We start from the raw sequence: 20,381 nt of genomic DNA on the forward strand, positions 1-20,381 counted from the left end.
GGTTGGCAATGGGGTTAATATAACTCGGTACCTACCCCGCCCTGTCTTAATACCCAACCAATACCCAAAATTAACTGGTTTCTTATGTTTTATTTCTAAATAAAATAAAAAATAGAAGGAAGTGATATTCTTTGGGATACCTAGTTATGAAGAAACAATAAAATGAAACTTGTTTTTCACTCTGTTAGTAGCATGTAGAATTCTATTTACAGTATTTCATATACGAATTTCATTTTAATTATCACTCTTCGATAAATTCAACATTTTTTCACTCAAACTTCCATTACTAAAATTTGCATAAAAATATGACTATAAAGGTACATAAAAATATTAACATGTTCAGGCAGCAAACCCATGCACCCATCAACAAGAAAGAAGTTTTTTTTTATAAGAACAGCCAAACAAGGGCCAAATCGTGCTGCTCTTGAGTAAAACGAACAGTAATATATAGCTACAATAAGTTTCTCCCTGCGTAACATAAATACTCCATGCTTCAGCTTTGAGTCATTTTTACCTTCCTTTTTCATCACAAGAATCACTGTTAAGCTAGTGAACTAGTCGACCCCTGAAATGTGCATCGAGCTGAGGATCATTTCTTTCATCTACTCTTGGGAAGTAGCAACAGGAGTATCGGGTTTAGCTCCCCATTCCGTCCACGATCCATCATATACTGGAACATCAGCCTTCCCAAGTCGATGAAGACCCTGGAAAATGAAACCTACGCGTGTTAATTACTTTACCGCAGGTTATATAAAATCAAGAACATATGCTCAAGTAAAAAACAAGTTCGACATCATCGAGACAAAATCGGGTATCCTTCTAATTTTCTGTTGGGGGATGGGGGTGTTGAAGAAAGATAAAAGCAGGAATCACCAGTGCTAGAATGCATGCGGTAACACCAGTACCACAAGAAGTTAAGATAGGCCTTTCCAATGAGATTCCTGCAAAAAATACAAGTGCCACGGTTCAAATACAGTTTTTATTTTATTAAGTAACCTATTTGAATTTGGTTGAGTAACTTCACACATATCACAGGAGCACGCGTGTGTCAGTGACCAATGAAGTATTGCACTGAAGCAACTCATTTGAACTAGAGAACTATTTCTAACCTTCTTCGTCAAATCTTTTCTTGAGCTCATCTGCATGTAAAAGCATGTGCGAGTTGTCCAGCATCTGTGAAGAACGTTGAAGAAAAATGGATTAAAGTTCATATCTTCTATCATGATAACGAGGGAAAATGGAAATTATGATACAACAAGAGCCCAAAATTCTTTTGGCACGGATTGAAGCACCATATCTGAGTTGCTAACAGGTTAACATGACACACAAACAAAGAATTGGCACTCAGAGCACATTGGAAGAGAAATTGCTAGGTGACGAGCAAAAAATAAATATAATTTCAACTTTATGTTCCCATTATTTTCAGAACTATGACCTTGTTCTTCTGAAATCAAGTAAAATATGCAGAGTGCCGATTAACACCTTAAGCAAAACATGTTCTGAAATTGTTTCATCGGCTTAGAAAAGATGGGACCTTTTTCTTTTCTTCCACAGAAGCTATAGAATCTAAATTAACATTATAAAAAGATCTGAGCACGAGTCAGTCAGTGGAACAAGCCTGATAACATCCCAGCAAGTGGAAAATCTTGTGCCGACAGTTCTGAAATTGACCATTTGAAAGCTTGCGACTGTTTCAAAATGGTGGTGTATTTGACTCATCTCAATAAGATAAGAAGCTCAATTGGGATCCTTTTGGAGGTCCAATCACAAGAGGGAAGTTCACCAAATCTGAGGCTCTTAATTGGCTAATTCAAGAGTTACATGGAACAAGAGTTGAAGTAAATTGAGTTGACTAAGTACAAGAATAACTTAATTATGGGACTTGGTTCACTCGACAATTTATGAATGACGGCCTAATTAGTATATTCCTTAAGTTTAGGTTTCCATTCAATATTCTAGAATTATTTTATTTGGTATTTTTATGGTCTACTAGTATAACAAACCTAACATGGAGCCAAGCTTGAGCTCAAAATATTGGACCCTTTGGCCTTAAAATTCAGCTGTCAAATTCTGAAATTTCTACAAGTAATTAACCCAATTTAGTTTATTGATATCCATAGACAAGATATACAAGAAGCTGCACCCATTTCCTAACATACCAGCTTCAACAAATGGTAACAACCAATAGCAGTTAATACTTTACCTTGGCAAAGGGAACACATTTACTGCCCGGAACATGGCCGCTTCTTATTCCCTTACGAGGCTCCGGTGCAGCCCCATCAAACCTATCGGAAAGCAAAAAAAGTTCAACACATTTTGGATATGAATTTGAAGGAGAGAGAGTCATCATGAAGCACAAATAAAATTTGGTAACTATTTTGAGATTCCTGGTTATATTTGTGTGAAGGCCAGATCCGATAGAGAGCTAGGTAAATGTGAGTAACTAGCATTATTTTGATTGAACATAAAAAGGTACAATATTTGTATTTAATACAAATAAATTAGCATGGAATTAATCTAAAACAATTAGAGCATGAGTAACAAGAAATATCACATCACATTCATAAAATAAAGTTTCGTACGAAATCAAACTACCTAGGTTTTGAGCGTGCATCCAAATGCTGATGTGTTTGCTCCTCAATGTTATGTCGAACCTGATACCAAAGAAAACTACAACTTGAAGCAAGTACAAAATTAAATTTGTCAAACTAAATCTGATAGAAATTATCATAGCAGAGATAATCAGTTCTGACAAATATGAGTTCCCAATGATCCCCTCCCACCCCAAAGAGACGAGATCCTGCTGCTAAAAGGAAGGAGTCATGAAAACAGGAAGCAAGTTGTATGACAAATCAAAACAAATACAAGTCCAGCTGTACATATACATGTAACAATTTGAAATTTCCTCTCCACCTGGATTTCCAACATTCTTCAAGGTAAATAAAATCCGATTGCAAAGACTTGTAGTGAGACCTTTTTTAGCCCTTTATCGAGTGGAAGAGAGAGACCAGCAGGGGCGGCCGGCCCCCTAAATTCTAATTATCTTGTAACTGAGTATATTTTCTCCATATAATTGCAGAATAAAATATAATGTCATCCCCCTAACTTTTGTATTTTGTTTAAATTTTTGTTTCTGTCAACCAAATTAAATTCCTGGGTCTGCCAATGCTTCATCAGCCAATGCCTTTATTCTATTTAATCAGCGCCTTTAATTATCAGAGATGAAAATCTCATAACAAGAAGTAATAATTATTGTAAGAACAATGTTAACAAAACCTATATATACACACACGAAGCCACTCGTCCAAAGAAAATGGCATAAAACAATGATGCTTGGAAAACGGGAATTAAGTTATTGATCAATTACATTTTTTTTAGGTCTTCAATAATATATTAAATTGGTTTTAGGAATCAAGGAACTAATAATACGGTGAGGTCTACTTTATTTCAGGTAGTGAAAAAATCGAGAACCATTGTGATGTGAGTTAAATGAATAGAAGAAAATTAAAAAATACACACATTATAAAAGAAAAGAGCAAATGTGTATAAATAAAATTTTCCCCATGTTAGAATCCTCCAACATCATCATCAAAGTATCTATGTCGGAATCCTCCAAAATCATTGGCAAAGGATCTTATACGGTATGTCAAGATGTATTTGTGATAGAAGAATAAATTGGGGTAGTAGCTAGAGGTTACAAAAAAGTAGCTAGTGAAATACCAGTTATTAAATATTTCCGAAACAGTATCCGTGGACATGCATCATGACATGTGCTGTAAGATGTATAACTGATGAGTGCAAGCACTGTAAGGTGTGCATAAGATGCAATTTCACACATATCCTACTTAGCATGCCAAGTATTACATCGATATTGCGTGCAAAATTGCATAGTGACAGGTAATAAAAGACGGCAGTTATTATGTGAAAATTTCTGTACAAGATCCATCATATAAAATAAGAGTATGATTTTTATGCTAGAGTTATTTGTGTATTCCACATAACTGTTCCATATGTTCAATGCTTATGATTTGACTTCTATGTTTTTTTCTGAGTTGTCTGATGACAAATGTTTGATCATTTAAATTTTTGACAAAAGTTAACTTATTGAAGGACCTCATTAATGATTGGAGATCAGGGACCCACAATTATGTTAAGTCAGAAACCTGCAGCAAAGAGAGCAAAATAGAAAGGGTACAACTTGGAGAAGTGAGACTCCATAACCACATCCCCCAAATCTCAAAATTGTCATGGAACAGAGTCACTTGGGAGGGTGGGGTATCATTCTACAGAAACAAACTCTAGCTGCAACAATCAGGTTCAATAAATTAACCAATAATGCTGCCTACAAACTTAGAAACAAATAAAACCCAAGGAAGAAATAGACCTGTTCAAGTGTCCAAACTAGCTGTGGCTGAAATCTGGTTTCGAATGTCATTGGCCCAACCTGAAAATAATAAAGTGTTTTTCTACTCTTGAAGCAAGTAAGATTAATAATTAATTATCATTGAGATACCCCACACACAAGTCAAAGTGTTCCATTGAGCAAACTCCAAACTCACACATAAGAGATTTTTTTTTGGAGTTAGGGGAGGACTTTGTTCGAACTCGGGGCTCAGTCCCAAATTTGGGACCTTGGTGCCACATGGGATACAAGCCATCAGCTCACATACAAAGGGAATCAGTGAAGAACAATTTATCATGTTAACACAACTTACCCGCTGTCCTAGGTACACTTTCGCTATTGCCTCACTAGCAGCACTGGCTTTCAAGATAGCATCACTCGATGCACTTGATTCAACATCAAATCCTAAAGCACGCCATCTAGGTAGACCTCCATCTAAAACCCAAATTCTTTCATGCCCAAATACTCGAAACATCCTGTTATTAACATTTTTAAATAGATCAACCTTGACGATGGAGAATTTTGAAATTTATGCACCAATGTTTGTTTTATACAAGAAGAACAAAAACCCACCACCAAACACGAGCTGCACTAAAGATTCCCTTTCCATCATAAACAACAAGACCATCTTTATTCTCAATGCCAAGTGCAGAAACAGCAGCAGCAAATGCTTCTTCTGACGGCAGCATATGTGGCAACTGCAGAAACCATTAGACATGGGAAATATTAAACAATTAACATCCATGTAAGACAGTATGTAATCACTCTCCTAATGCAGGGGTCCACTTGCAGCATTATGTATTCATCATCATTGCATTATGGGTTGTGTGACTGCATCATATCATGGGATAGAATAATTGAAACCTCACATGTAAGAAAAATATATATTTTATCATGAGAAAAAAAAAGTACTATGCCACAGATAATTCTACACAAAAAAACTAATATTCACAGAATCAGTGTGCTATTCTCTGACTTTATACATGGCATCTTACGTTAGAAGTACGATCTGAAACACCATCAACGTCAAAAAAAAGAGCACCAGGAATGTGCGCAACCTGTTCAATAAAAAGATGGTATAGAGTAAAAATCTAATAAAAAATTAAACAGTTCAAAGTTCAGTACCAGACATGAATTATAACCATCTGCCTCCAATCAACACCAAAAAAGTCAACAAATTATTGCAAACAAAGAACAAAGAACACTTTTTCTTAATAGTCAATCTACCTAGGTGTATTCTATAGGATTATGATCTAGCAAGCTAAAAGTTGAAAGAAAACTACATAATAAAGATCGAAAAGAACCTGATATTCTTGAAGTGGGTTCCTCTGTTCATCTGGCATGTACCAGGATGCATCCAAAACCTGCAAAAATTCAAAATACTATTGTGAAGATCATTGCGTGTTTCAACCCAAATACAATACAAAGACAAATTTTTACTGTTAAATACACCATGCAATTTAGTCATTTCAAGTGAAGCAGTGAATTAAAGTTTGGGGAAAAAAAAGAAAAAAAGGAAACTCGAGGGAATAACTACTATAGGAAAGGGCCCACACAATTTTGCTTATTAAAAGTGATAGTTAGGAAATATTAAAATAATGAAATGAGATTCCAATTAAATCTGACAAGGTCCATATCAAGGACGTTCTGGTATTATTTTACTATATTCCCTAAAACACTGTTCTATCTCAACTATTCTTTATCAGGGCATATAACAACATAAAGGCAATTTCACTAAGTCCTTACAGGATATCCCTGCTTTATTTATCATATAGCTCGTTGTTTTAAGACAAAATAACTTTTTGGTCGAACTGAAAGTCTTTCATAGAGTTTTATAAAAGCTCCGCTCCAAACTTGCACACTTGACAATCATGAAAACAAATAAACTTTGAGACTATGGTTCTAATAAATACTATCCGAGATGGAAAAGAAAAATGTACCATACATCCCAAAATGAATTTAATGAACAAACATTCACCATCATTTTTATCACTTTAGCACAATAAAAGCAGAAAGGCAAGAGCAAAAGCTTAGACCTTCCAATCAAGTTCTCGAATGTTGGCATGGAGCCATTCAACTGAAACAACAGGTTCATTAGTTGACAAGGACTGCATGGAAAATGAAGATTGCGATGCAACCGCAGCAGAAGACATGCTACAAGAAATGGATACTGGATTCTTATATGCCAAATGGTGGGAAATAAACTGCGATTGAGTTGGTCTCTTCTGCATGAAAGGGATAATCAATCCATCGCGTGCAAGAACTAATCGACAGTCCACGCAAATTTATGCGGGGAAGAAAAGAAAATTAACTGCAACATATAACTGCAATCATATGAAACTAACTTGATAGAAATGCAACAGAGTAGGTGAAGCTCTGGTTATAAATTTTGAGAGAAATATTAGGGAAGCATTTACACAATTTGTTTCCTATTTCGATCAAGTAATTCACAATAAATTCTCAAGAGGTCAAGGATTAAACAAATAGCTTAAACCATCACAGATTCACAATCACCACCCTCACAGTTGACTGGCGTATAAATGTATGATTGCTCTTTTGTACCGGAACAGAGGGTTATATTAATTCATTCCAAAATATGAAGCCCGGGAATTTCTGGTTAAAATTATGCACTTACTCGAACCCAAAAAACCATATCCACGATAAATAACATTTTCAATTAGGATATTTATTACAAAGGACAACCTTTTCGGAAATCCATTAGAAAAATAAGTTCACACCGGATACAAATGCAACACAATATAGTCAATTATTCCACATGGAAGTAAAACCTAGAGCTATCCATCATTTTGGAACAAGTTATAGCATCATCCCTAAAGTTTAAAGCGAGGGATTTGTCCATCAAAACCTATACATTCTCTGTGATCAGCAACAACCCTTTCAAAGAGAATTCTCAAGAAAATCAAATTGCCACCATGGAAAAAGTGCAAAATTCATCGTCAAACTGGCACCAGCAACAAGATTAGCCATAACAAACATAAAGAAAAATAAACTAACAGAATACAGAACTCACGCTAATTAGTGATGTAAAGAATTGCGATTTTTGGAAGCCAATTGGTGAAGAGGAATTCAGGAGGCGACGGGCAAAGAAACTTCTGCACAAAGCGGCAGATGCCATTTTACGAGCTATCAATTAGAAGCACTGATATAAATCAGTGTGTGACCATAAGATTTTTTGTAGTATCTGACGAGAGAAGGTTTCCCGAAAAATCATATTTGAAACCTAAGTAATAATTTTAGATAAAAATAATATTTTTATTAGGATATTTGTTTAAAAAAATTGATTTGTAGATGATCTAACATGAGTTTTTGTATCTGTTTTTATCCGTAAAATCGAAAAGACTTGGTTAAATCAGTGAACGTTCTGTGACCACTCGAATCGAGTCAATTTCTAAACTATAACCATTCTTAGATTACCCACAAAAGTTGGAACTTTAGCATTTTCTGTCACACTTTACTACATTTGGATACGCATTATAAATGTGAAAGAATAGGTCTCTTGTGAGACGATCTCACGACTGATATTCATAATAAAAAGTAAAATTCTTAGCATAAAAAATAATATTTTTTCATGGATAATCCAAATAAAATATGTGTCTCACAAAATACGACTCGTAAGATCGTATCACCCAAATTTTTGCCTATATGAAGATATTTGAAGCTTCTTATACAGTTTATATAGAATATTTTATTTTTCAAATTAAATTACATGTATTTCGACGTTTTAATTATCTATTTCGAGTTTATTATTTTATTAACATGAAAAACATATATAATTGTATGAATATCAGACATGGATGATTGTATTTATCTCCTCAATAATATCCAACAATATAATTTTGATTTAAAGACAAAGAAAAACCATACAGCTTAATAATAGGTTTGGCTATATATGTAGATATACACTCGTGATAAAATTATATATTTTCCCATCATGGGTTAGTCGTAGCTAGGTTGTCGGGTTGTTAGACACTCAGACAAGTAATATAACATCTACCGAACTTTGTTCTGGATCTGTCCAACGTCCATCTGTTGGGCTTTTAGGTGTCGGGTCGGGGACAGCGTGTAGCGGTGGTGAGTGGATGCAGGCCAGCGGGTGAGCAGGAGTTCTCCATGCGTCAATCTCCCCCTGCTCAAGTAATCGACTAATTTATCATACAATAATTAAAATTATATTAAGGTCTGAATATGATTGATGAGATGTTACATTTAGAGTAACACATATATCGTGTATCCAACAATTCATATCTCAACATATGGATAATATTAATGTTGATAGTGCTATAATGTAGCAAAATATCGCAGTCGAACGTTAAGATAATACCTTATAGTAGTTTGAACGCAACTCAACATTGCACGTGAATGATGATGGTGGAGACATCCGACCAGAGCTGTACATGTAGTTCACAAGGCCTGAGGCGATATGTTAAAAAAATATTATGATGATAAATAACCGTAAAGTTTAGTTTGCAAATTAAAAATAATTAAACAATAGATGTAAGGAAAATATAACTTACAAGTTATATATTTATCTTTTTGCGATTTTTTTTTTTCGTGTGACACAATTTAAACATGGCTCTAACGTAATGTAGTGTCACATGAACAATTATATTGGAAAAAAATTGAATTGCCAAAAATTGTAAGATACGTAGCTAAAATCGAAATTTATTAATATAAACTAACAAAATGATAAATATATTGAACTATTATTGTAAAAGCATATTATTTGTTTTAAATAATATGTATAATATTTTATTCAATAAAATAGAAAATAAAGATATATAAAATATGTAAGTATCACAATTTTTTATATTTTATTTTTTTGAAATGGGTCCAACTACGTAAATTCGAGAAAAGAGGCCAAATAATCAACAAGTATAAAAGTTCAACACATGAGTTGATACAAGATAAAATAATAAATATATTGGACAAACATTAACATTTTATGCATACAAAATTTTTAAAAATTTAATTAATATGCACGTACTATTAGGTGCAGACCTCAACAACATGAGATCAGTGATTTTTTTTTTTGCCCCTGTGAGAGCCGAGCCGAGCCATAAGGCGATGGCCTATCTCACCTCACAGGAGGTCCGGTCCTGCATCCAACCATGTAGGTCCCATTTGGGACGTTAGGCTATGATAGAGTAACCAATGCATTTATCCATAATCAACACAAAAACACAATCCATGTTATCCAAAAGAATATGGACTTTTTATTATCAAGGGATCTTGAAAAGCAAAAGCATTTGCTTGGGTATTCAACTTTTCCAAGAAAAGAATATTGTTTCCATGGTTTCTTGTTCACTCCATCTTAGCACCTTGCTTATTATAAAGGATTCCAAATTCAAGTTCATGTCAAGCCTAAGCTGCTAGCACATCTTAATTCTCATGTGGGTTCTGCCAAGGAAAACTCTGTTTGCTCTTACCTTCTTGTTATCGATTTTACGAAATTCGGGTATCCATTAATCTTCCTGTTTTTTTTTTTCGGATTTTTCAAAGTCATGTATACATATTAGTCCTTAGAATATCTCAACGTGTGTTAGATGGACAATTTGCGGATTACTGCGTAGCGGACGAGCAGACTCCCGAAGACGAGCTGCTAAGGGCTATGGATTGGGCATGTGGGAATGGTGCAGATTGCAGTGTGCTTAAATTGAACCAAAGATGTTATCTTCCCAACACGGTAATAGCTCATGCCTCGTATGCATTCAATAGCTACTATCAGAACATGAAGCACAAAGGAGGGAGTTGCTATTTCAGAGGTGCTGCAGTTCTTACCGGTCTTGATCCAAGTAAGAAGATTTTCTCAAGATAGGATATTTGTTTTCTCGTAATTAGTAAAAAAAAATCCGATTTGGGAGATGTGTTTATTAAAATTGGAGCTCGAACTTCAAACTTCGTCTCACACCTTAAAAGTTTTGGCTATCATATTTGAAATCAAATGTTGGCAAATACATATTTTAAGGAAACAAAAAACATGTGTTTGGTCATGTTATGGGGAAATAGAATTGTCAGTTTCTCTCACTGATGTAGTCAAAAATTGTGATTATCCAAACTATCGTAAACGGATCTAAGCAATCGTAGATGAGTATTCCAACTAGCTCATAAACGGGTCCCAGTAGTTGGTGGAGAGAAAACTTTGTAGATAATCTATCACCTGCGTCACAAACAAACGTAAGAGACGTCGGTGTTTACTTGATGTAGACACTCTAACGCTCAAGTTAGAAAGCAATTTAAAGATGTTATCTCTGAAAGCTAAGAGTTTAAGTATAAATTCATGAGAGTTTTGAAAAATGAGAATCATCCCTATTTATAGATTTCTTTGGATTATGCCTTTATAATTAATTTAGACCTCAATAATGAATTGAATAATTAATTTGGGTCACTACCCATCCGTCACCATAAATTTATTAAAATATTTGCATATAATTATTTTAAAATAACATGATGATAGAATTACTTTGAAAAATGATGAAAAATTTGATTAACGATTATAGCTGATCGCGTTATGTTACAAATTGCAGGCCATGACTCCTGCAAGTTTGAAGAGTTACCTTGAAGCTCCAGCTTATAAGCGTCTATATTGTTCTTCCTTCTTCGACGTCTTTATCTTTAGATATACACGAAGTTCATATTGATTTCGTGTTTCTGGATATTCTGAATATAATGTTAATTTTAAAAAAAAACTGAAAATTTATTTTGAATGTATCTTTTTCTGCTACATCAATTACCTTATCATAATATATAGCTGGTATCCAACGTCTATGTTTGTTCAACTAAGTTTTCCAATTAAACCAATTTTTTAATAAAAAAACTATGTTAATTTTTTTAAAAAAATAAAACGAATCTTAAATAATTGATAGCCAACACTCTCTTATACTTTAAACTAACCTAATCATGGACATAAATGTAGTTACGCCATGCACAATTTTTTTAGGAAAATAATGATGTTAAAAATTAATGAAAATGTCTAATGAAGTAAGTCAATTCGAAGTTGATTATTAATAAGATTTAAAATGAAATCATGATAAATTAAAATTATGAATCCAAAAGAATTAAATGCCTATTCATTGTCCAAAAACAAAAAACAAAAGACTTTGCAAGAAAGAGAAAAATTTGGACAACCTCCAAACAAACAGAAAATATATATCAAAAATTAAGTATTCGAGGAGTTCAATTTCTCTCGCCGATACATTTTCGAGCAATCATGTCGTAAAGAAATTATCCAAAGCTATTTACTTGACTAACATGTCTTACAAACTATTGTATTAGTTTGAAAGTTTACGGTCAAATTATATCAAGTGGTTCAATTACCGATTTTTAGTTGATCTAATTCAACGATTATGTTCGGTTAGTTAGTTAGTTCAATAATCAATTTGAAAGTTTTGATGATCCGAAATTTTGCTCAGCACCCAATTCAGAAATCAAGAAACTAAAAAAAGATAGATATATGACTTAATTCATTCACGATTATACTTTCTTTCTGAATATCGAGCAATATATCTGGTTCATTTGGACTGCAGGGCTTTGTACAATAATTATCAAGATTGCATGCTTTACGATTTGGGCTAAACTAAAATGACATTTTTCGAGAGTACTAGGCAAAAATTAACATCAAATTTAGTTTGATAGTAATCACAGTTGCGTTTAGATCAAATATTCGAAAACATTCATTGTCCACCACTCAAATGTCAAGCAATCCTACTGAAATCTTGGCCACACCACTTAGAGAAAGAAAACCCAACACTTTTTCTCCGAGTCTTGTCCCACTTACTTTGCACAAGGAGGAATGGGCGATCATAAATTCAATCTTACCGACTTCATTGAATATGAGAGAGACCAGTGAAGGGGGCCACTCTCAAGAATAAAGCCCACTCTTTTATCTCTTTTCCATTTTCTTGAAACAAGAAACTAGTGCTCCTTCCCATAAAACCAGTCCTAAATTTTAGACCATTGTTTTAAATGTTGTCCCAGGTATCTGAACACCTCACAATAAGCTTTTATTTATTGCTTCTTGAAACTTGAATCTTGAATTCCCTTTCGCTTAGCTTACTGTGAATTGCTATTTTTTATGCTTTCTTTAGTTGTGCTGGCACTCTGTCATGCAACCTTGAGCTAAGCTCTCCATTTTTAGATTAATTTATTGGAAAGCAATAAATGTCGACAATATTATCAAAATCGTGAAAAAAATGAAGGAAAAATGTTTTTTCTTTAAATATTTTTGGGTGTCGATATAAATAGGGAGAATGTAGGTAGTTGAACAAGCGGTGTTGTTTATAGTTGCTACTTTCTTTCGAAATTCTTGATTTGGGCCTTGGGGTTGCCTTCTGCTTAACTTTTGGTTGATTTATCTCCTCTTTACTTGTAAATATGAGTTATGTTGGTGTTGGTGTTGGTGTTGGTGTTGGTGTTAGTCCTGGTAATGTTCCTGTATACCATGGGTGCAGTTTGAAGGTGATCGATAGGCGGGTGAGACTAGCCGAGCTGCTTTTGAGGTGTTTGATTTGTGCCTTGGCCATTATTTCTATTGTTCTTATAGTGACAGACTATGAGGTCAAGGAGATTTTCACAATTAGGAAGGAGGCCAAATTTACAGACATGAAAGCAGTTGTGTAAGAAGATCTGTCTTCTGTTTCTGTTTTAAGGGTTTCTAAGGAGTTTGTTCTTCAAACATAAATGTTGTAATTGAGTAAATCTTGGCTAATTTGTTCCAAAATTTACAGATTTTTGGTGGTGACCGATGGATTAGCTGTTGCTTATTCACTTGTTCATGTTTTGAGGTGCGTTCAGAGTATGATCAGAGGGAGTGTGCTGTTGAATAAGACCTTGGCTTGGGCTATTTTCTCTGGTGATCAGGTGTATAATTAAGTGATTGCATTGAATTTTTTTTCTCTGTCGTTTCTATAGAATCTTGATCTTTCATGGATAAATCAAAGCTGAATCATTGTTTTTTTATGTCCTACAAATTGTCTGGCTTGACTTGTTCTCATCAGTGCTTTTATCCAAGCAGATAGATCCAAAATAAGCAAAAAAATTCAGTATAAAATCTGATTTGTAATGAACTTCAAATATTGACGAGTGAAAATCAAAGCTCCCAAATATTCATGCATGTTTTGAAATCGATAAATTCAATCTATGATACAGAAAACAGAGACTATAAAATTTGAAGGAGTTTTGCTTAATTATATAGTGTTAAATTTCTTGAAGTTTTGATAAAGTTGTGAAACATGGATTTTCTCCTAGAAACTAGACGTGTGATCCCGATCTAGTCTCTAAGTTCATTAGCTGATGTTTTCGTCTATTTAATATCTTAATTTAAGGTTGCATTTGTTTGTGATGTTGGGATAGATAAGTGATTGATTGTTTGAGTCGTAGAAAGTATGATATGATGAGATGATTATTAAATTATTTGGTGTGTATGATTCAGTGTAGGATGATATCTGAGATATTATGTGTTTTGTTCCAATATTCTTCTTTCTTCTTTTACATTTGCCTTGTAGTTGGGGATTCACTCTTTGCATTTGCACATGGATGTGCTATATGTTCCAAGTTAATAACTTAGATTTCTCTGGACCGAGCAAGCTGTATGTTTTAAAAAATAGTTTTTCTAACTACATACTGAAGGATTATGATATCTTGGCTACACATGATTATTAATTCACAAGAAGTTAATGACAGAAGATCTGGTTGAGAAGTATCACTTAAAATGATCATATTGTAGGGTGACATGGGTGACTGAGGCCAAAGATTGTTGCAGTCACTATGGATTTGGGGTTTAGGGTGGCCGATAAGGAAGAACAAGTAATTGAAAACCCTCATCAATCAAACCAAATTGACCATGAATGCTTTTTGATTCTGTATTCACATCACATAGCTTTGTTGGATGTTTGACAGTTCTTGCTAATATATCCTAGAATGATCATTTTATTATATGTAAGACTAAATTCACATCCGTCGTATAAAATTGTTTGGTTCAATCTAAAGTATTCTCGGTTTTAGTTAGTTATTTTTTTTATGTTGTCTCACTTGTGCAGATAATGGCCTACTTGAATTTAGCCACGGTTTCTGCTGCTTTGCAGTCAGGAATATTTGCCAAGTTTGGTCAGAAGGAACTGCAGTGGATGAAGGTATGCAAACTGTACGAGAAATATTGCAACCAAAGCGGAGATGGCTTAGCCAGCGCGCTACTGGCGAGCCTTTCCATGGTCATATTGTCTGCCATTTCAGCTTTTAGCCTCTTCCGTTTGTATGGAGGCAATGCAGGAAAGAAGAGCGGAAGGTGGTAACCGACCTAATCCATGATAATGAAAATGTGTATCTTGTTCCATGTATGTGAGATTGTGCTCTGTGTCTGGAAATCTTGTTCCATGCGATGTGTCAAATGTGTTGCTGGGAGATGATAGTTCAGAAACTTTAAATAGTTGTATGTGCATGCTAATTCATTCTAAGACCAGCAACATTGAATTTGTGCCTAAGAGGATGTAAAATTGTGTGATGAAGTTGGTCATGCTGACGTCAGCATTGGTAACTTTGTCTCATATTCCTATCGTAGTGACATGATGCAACACAGATGATGTTGAAATATTAATTTTTAATTTCTATCATATAATTTTTTTGAAAAAACATAATAAAATTGCAAATAGTTATAACAAATTTAAAACACATAATTAAAATTTTAAAAGTTATACGAAATTAAAAAATACATGAAATAATAAGAAATACATGAAATAAATAATACAAATATTTAAAATACGAACTAAATAAATCATTGATTGTATTTTTTTTACGAATAATTTGTTCTTGTATCTTCATATAATATTGACGTTGAACTTTTGCTTGCTCCGTCAATACTAACCAAGCTTTCTCATTGGACCACATACTTCCATAATCTTGCTCAAATGATTAAGCTTTATAATGCTAAATAAAAAAAATCTAATTAAGAATTTGTTGAATTTTAATTAAAATAAATATTTCATAATAAATACCTTCATCGCAGATGACAATCCGCTTGAGTGCTTCTAGTTCACTTATTTTGTTGCGGGACACAAACACACGTTTCACATCAGCCTCATGTTGTTTCGTGGATGTACTTTCCATAAATTTGGCAACTCATGTTTATATTTATTCCAGACTAATCCTCAAAAATTAGCATTGCTTTGATAATTGTCAAGTATCGGATCGGCGGAAGCATTGCACCATGTCTTTGCGAGACGTTTATCTTTAGTCTTCCTCCAATATTTCCTTGTGATGCCTTCACCCTCGTCGTCATCAACGATCTTCTTCACTTTCCTTTTTGGTTTAGAATATGTGGTGTCAAAAGTAGTAAGGAATTGGATGGAATTTGGGAGAATAGAGCTTGGTTGAATATAATGCTCCACATTTGCTCGTCGTGAATTGAGAAGAATTTGGTGAAAGATTATCGAGATCGTCATTTCTCCAAGGATTCATTTTCGAATTTGGATTGAAAATGAAATGAAAGCTGAAGAAATCTCGAGTTTTGAAATTAAAGTGGAAGAAATTGTGAACTTTTGAAGGTGTAATCAGGTTAATTTATAGGAGTAAGCTTGGATTTGGAAAATATGGCCGTTGGCAATATTTCAGATTTATTTTCCAATTTTTCTATTTTTAATTATTTTTTTAATATTATTTTTAAAAACGCTGAGATTGGTCAGAGGGAAGAAGCTGCTCGAAATGGATGACAAGAAACAAGAAAGAATCACATCAACTGATATTTTTGGAGGCAATTTCTGGTAAGAGAATGTAACTATATTGGGAAATACTTAGATGTTCTGATTTACAATTTACTAAATCATAGAATGGAGTTCTGAGAATTTTAATCTTTTCGTAGAGATGAATTCTTGGAGATAAACCCATGTGCTTCCAGCATCAAGTTTGAAGAATGGAACATCAAATATAGGATCTCAATATGAATCTCACCGACAAAATCTCCAGGATTTCAATCATGTCCGATGAGAGGACATATATCCTCTTTCAAGTTCAACAAACCTGACTACCTGCAAGTTTTAGTGTACCTGTCGTGTAAAAATAGCAATGACTGAGCAGTCAGAAGTTGCTTCAAATTTTTATTTTAACTGACCCTTTTGTAGAAGAAATTACAGAAGTGCAAATAAGATATGTGAAGCTGAAAACTTGTTCCACCGAACGCCCTTAGTGCTGCTACCAAAATCAAGTATCATCGATGAATAAAACAAAGTCCGTAATTGGCACCAAATAAGCTATCAACCAATAACCTATTAAGTCTTGACCACTCTTCTAAATCGAAAATTGTAAGATTCAAATATGCAGATATTTGTTTAGTGAATCAAAAGTGAACGACATGAGTTACTCAAATAGAATATCATGGTACGTCACACTGCTGTTGAGCTGATACAGGATATTAACATCTGATGGAAATATCATGCCCTTGGTATTCAAATGCTAAGTCGTCACTCGTAAACGCCATCTCTACATAAGGCGAAACCATGGTCTCTGACAAACTAGACTCATTTTTAACTAACTGGGCTCCTATGTTTATCTACTTGTCCCTCGTATGTCACAAAACATTTCCAATCTGCTTTTTCATCCACGAAGTTTTCGATGGAAGAGACACCATAATTACTGATTCTCAGCAGATAAAAGTTTTCAATCAATCGTATGCAAAAAATTCTTATAATCCTAGAAAAGTAGACAAACTCTTAATTAAGAATTGGAAAAACCATTACCTGTCTGTACAAGCACAACTTCATAGCAATGATGTCTCGAAATTCAATTTTTGTGCTACAACTCAAAGGGAAAACAACAACGGCAATGCAAAATCCGTTGAGCAGGTTATTTTATGTTTATACCTTGGTCAACTATTTATTTAAGAAAATCGGCGGTATACACGTGATTAGGTCAATTTATTAAGTAGCGCACTCGAATTTCGCGAAAATCGTGTGCGCTTTCAGCTGTTTCCTGCTAATAAAATGGACTGGCTTTGCTTTCCCTTCTCTACTCAACACTCGTGGGAGATAAATTTTTCAAAATACTGTATGGAAATTGTCCCAAAAAACGGTTAATTATATTGAAAACCTTGGAATTAATTCGTATTTTGTTCTTTTAATAAAATCAAAGTTCTCTAATTAAAAAGCTTCAAGAGTAAAAAGATTGTGTTTAATTAATAAATTCATTGAAAAACTCTCTATGAATTTTGTATAAGACGTGCTCCTGGATTAAGCCTAGACCAGACCAATAAGTCGAAACAGGAATATAGGAGTATTTTCTATTTCAAGAAATAGGCACATGCAGAGAAGTTTTGGAGAAGGAACATTGAAATGGAAGATACTGCGCAATTATAGCTTCTCCACGGAGCATATGAAGGGAAGGAAGAAACAAATAAGACAAATGGATGATTACTGTTTCAACAAACAATCCATCCATCGATTCACATTTTCTCTTATTTATAATTTCACTTTTGAATGCAAAATCATATACGAAACAATTGGGCAAAAGAAAAAAAAGCAAAAGGGTTTTCAAGAAACCGTGTCAAGATTCGAAGTTGTATACATTTCCTTTTCTGATTTCATGCATGTTCTTTGACGTGAAACTTTTGAGGTACCATGTTTTTCTTTGGTTTCTTTAAATCAAGAAAATTGAATCTTTATGTCAAATATTTCGAAAAAATTTAACAGAACCTTGGTTTCATTTTCTCTGTACAAAAAAAAATCCATTCAGATCTTGAGGGTGAGAGTTGACAATTTTCTGATGGTTTTGTAGGTTGTGGGTGAACTGAAGCGACACAAAATGTTCGGTTTCAACGTAAGAACGAGGTACAGCGGTCCAGCGTCTCCGAGGTCCGTTGGTTCTCCAGTCTCCGGTGGTTCTCTCACAATCATGGAAAGTCCAAGGGCCACGAACTCTCCAAGACCAGATACCGGAGAAATCGATACCAGTGCACCGTTTCAATCGGTCAAGGCTGCTGTGAGCTTATTTAAGGACGTTGGCTCGCCTAAAGCAATGCCTGTGAACAAGAAATCCAAAGTTGACGAGGTATATAGTAGATGGAAATTGTAAGATTGATTCAATTGTGGTTCTTTTGTTTCCATTTGAAGGTGCAAATGTTGCTGTGCTGTATGTATTTCTGAAATTTCTTTACTTCTATGGTGCAGAGAGTTCTAGAGAAAGAGACACAACACCACATGATGCTTAGGGAACTTGACTACTACAAGGATCAGATGAGAAATGCCGAAACCGCAAAGGCTCAAGCATTACGTGAGCTGCAGAGGGCAAACAGAACCATGGTAGATCTAACAAACAAGCTAGAAACCCTTAGCGAATCCAAGCAGGCTGCGATTCAATCAACAGAAGCCGCAAAGACTCGAGCCACTCATCTTGAAAAGCAAAAATCTATGAGAGCTCAACTGGGCAGTGATGCATGGAAAATAGATGTGGAAAATGAACGGGAACTCTACAAGGCGTCATCTGGAGAACTTATTGCTGCTAAACAAGAACTTACCAATCTTCGGCAAGATTTTGATGCAGCCATAGAAGGAAAATTAGCAGCTTTCCAGCAAGCAGAAGACTCCCAACATTCCATCAAAGTGAACGAAGAGAGACAAAGCCAGCTTTCAAATGAAGTTGCTGCCTTGAGGGAAACGCTTGACCAGGTTAAGACTGCTTCCTCTCAGGCCATAGAAGAGCACACGATAATTATGGAAGAAAAGGAGGCGCTATTACAGAAGCATAAAACCGGTAAGGAAGAAGTCGAGGAGGAAATAAAGCGTTTGATGGAAGAATACGAGTCTGAAGAAGTTCTCGAGGAGAAGCTCGAGGCAACAACCGAAGCAATCAGGGTTATGCGGGAGCAACTTAATACAGTACGTGAATCAGATTTGAGTTCTTTAGCAATCGTAGAATCGGAAATCGATGATGCAAAAAGGGCTCTACAAGAAGTTGTTGCAGAAGAAAAAGCAATCCAAAGTTCTGTCGAGTCGCTTAAACTGGAGCTAGAGGGATTGAAGAAGGAGCATTCTGAATCCGAGCAGAAAGCATTAGAAACAGAATCAGCGATTCAGCAAATGCAAGCTGATGTTGAGAAGATAAAAACTGAAAAGGCTATACTTGAAGCAGAAGTGATGAGGAGAGATGCCGAGTCATTTAAACAAGAAGCCGAATCTGCAAGAATTTCAGCAAAGGAAGCTGAGGAAAAGCTGGTAATCGCACTAAAGGAAGCCGAAGCAGCCAAACTAGCTGAGAAACTCGCTGACGATCAAATCCATAATTCACCAAGAACTAATGCTGACAAATCACGAGGATCGGGATCTATGAGAAAGATCAAATTGTCGGTTCAGGAGTTCGAGTCAATGAAGAAGAAGATTGAGGACCTCACAAATAAGGTTGATGTAAATGTAGCTACTGCCATGGCTCAGGTGGAGATCGTGAACACAAACGAAAGACAACTGGCGACAAAAGTGGATGAAATTCTGAAAGAGATGGCGGATATACAATCAGAAACCGAAGATGCATTAAAGAGGGCAGAGATGGCCGAGGCCGCGAAGAAGGTCGTGGAGGGTGAACTCTTGAAATGGCGTCGAGAAGAGCGGAATGAAGCTGGTGAATCATCTTATATTAGCGAAGCACCGCTGTTGTGATGATAACCATGTAATGAATCACTCATTCTGCAGATGATATGATCAAGAAACAATGTTATTTTGTTTTCCAGAAAAATAGTTCATAAGTAGTCGTTCACTCAACAATGAAGAGCGAAAGAGGCACTAAAACTGAATTGCACAGTAAGTTTTGAACTATTACCGATACAAGTAACGTAAAACATTCTTGCGTGCGTTGTGCAATGAAGCTAAAGTCAGTTATCAACGTTACTGTCTGGTTAAGTGCCATGCACATGATCAAATTAAGGAAAAGAGGGACAAAGGAAAAATTCAACGCTCCATACAGTTAGACTTCCTAGTTCTTTGAAGTT

General features: G+C 34.9%; 4 protein-coding genes across 6 annotated transcripts; 3 read left to right on the forward strand and 1 right to left on the reverse strand.

Annotated features, from left to right (window-relative positions):
- Window positions 1-355: 355 nt before the first annotated feature.
- On the reverse strand, window positions 356-7,615 carry LOC140822467 (thiosulfate/3-mercaptopyruvate sulfurtransferase 1, mitochondrial-like). Its single transcript, XM_073183242.1, has 12 exons — window positions 7,434-7,615; window positions 6,439-6,627; window positions 5,707-5,766; window positions 5,398-5,460; window positions 4,976-5,100; window positions 4,716-4,878; window positions 4,385-4,444; window positions 2,596-2,654; window positions 2,204-2,285; window positions 1,110-1,173; window positions 874-941; window positions 356-704 (listed from the first exon to the last, which is right to left on the reverse strand). Exons 1-12 carry the CDS (start codon window positions 7,536-7,538, stop codon window positions 603-605), a joined length of 1,140 nt encoding a protein of 379 aa, XP_073039343.1. The 5' UTR covers window positions 7,539-7,615; the 3' UTR covers window positions 356-602.
- A 2,001-nt stretch (window positions 7,616-9,616) lies between these two features.
- Window positions 9,617-11,144, forward strand: LOC140822494 (glucan endo-1,3-beta-glucosidase 4-like). The gene is made up of 3 exons (XM_073183261.1): window positions 9,617-9,878; window positions 9,967-10,215; window positions 10,948-11,144. Exons 1-3 carry the CDS (start codon window positions 9,812-9,814, stop codon window positions 10,980-10,982), a joined length of 351 nt encoding a protein of 116 aa, XP_073039362.1. The 5' UTR covers window positions 9,617-9,811; the 3' UTR covers window positions 10,983-11,144.
- An 828-nt stretch (window positions 11,145-11,972) lies between these two features.
- On the forward strand, window positions 11,973-15,007 carry LOC140822476 (CASP-like protein 2B1). 3 transcript variants are annotated; one of them, XM_073183258.1, is made up of 4 exons: window positions 11,973-12,397; window positions 12,878-13,035; window positions 13,147-13,279; window positions 14,458-15,007. In XM_073183258.1, exons 1-4 carry the CDS (start codon window positions 12,386-12,388, stop codon window positions 14,707-14,709), a joined length of 555 nt encoding a protein of 184 aa, XP_073039359.1. In that variant the 5' UTR covers window positions 11,973-12,385; the 3' UTR covers window positions 14,710-15,007. The 3 variants fall into 3 exon arrangements, with proteins under 3 accessions (XP_073039359.1, XP_073039352.1, XP_073039354.1); XM_073183251.1 differs by lacking the exon at window positions 11,973-12,397 and having other exon boundaries at window positions 12,404-13,035; XM_073183253.1 differs by lacking the exon at window positions 11,973-12,397 and having other exon boundaries at window positions 12,404-13,035; window positions 14,503-15,007.
- A 2,670-nt stretch (window positions 15,008-17,677) lies between these two features.
- LOC140822499 (WEB family protein At5g55860-like) lies at window positions 17,678-20,275 on the forward strand. Its single transcript, XM_073183272.1, has 3 exons — window positions 17,678-18,016; window positions 18,179-18,451; window positions 18,571-20,275. Exons 2-3 carry the CDS (start codon window positions 18,206-18,208, stop codon window positions 20,050-20,052), a joined length of 1,728 nt encoding a protein of 575 aa, XP_073039373.1. The 5' UTR covers window positions 17,678-18,016; window positions 18,179-18,205; the 3' UTR covers window positions 20,053-20,275.
- The last annotated feature ends 106 nt before the right edge of the window (window positions 20,276-20,381 follow it).

Source organism: Primulina eburnea, chromosome 2, assembly GCF_022965805.1.
Source record: "Primulina eburnea isolate SZY01 chromosome 2, ASM2296580v1, whole genome shotgun sequence".
Taxonomy (NCBI): Eukaryota; Viridiplantae; Streptophyta; class Magnoliopsida; order Lamiales; family Gesneriaceae; genus Primulina; species Primulina eburnea.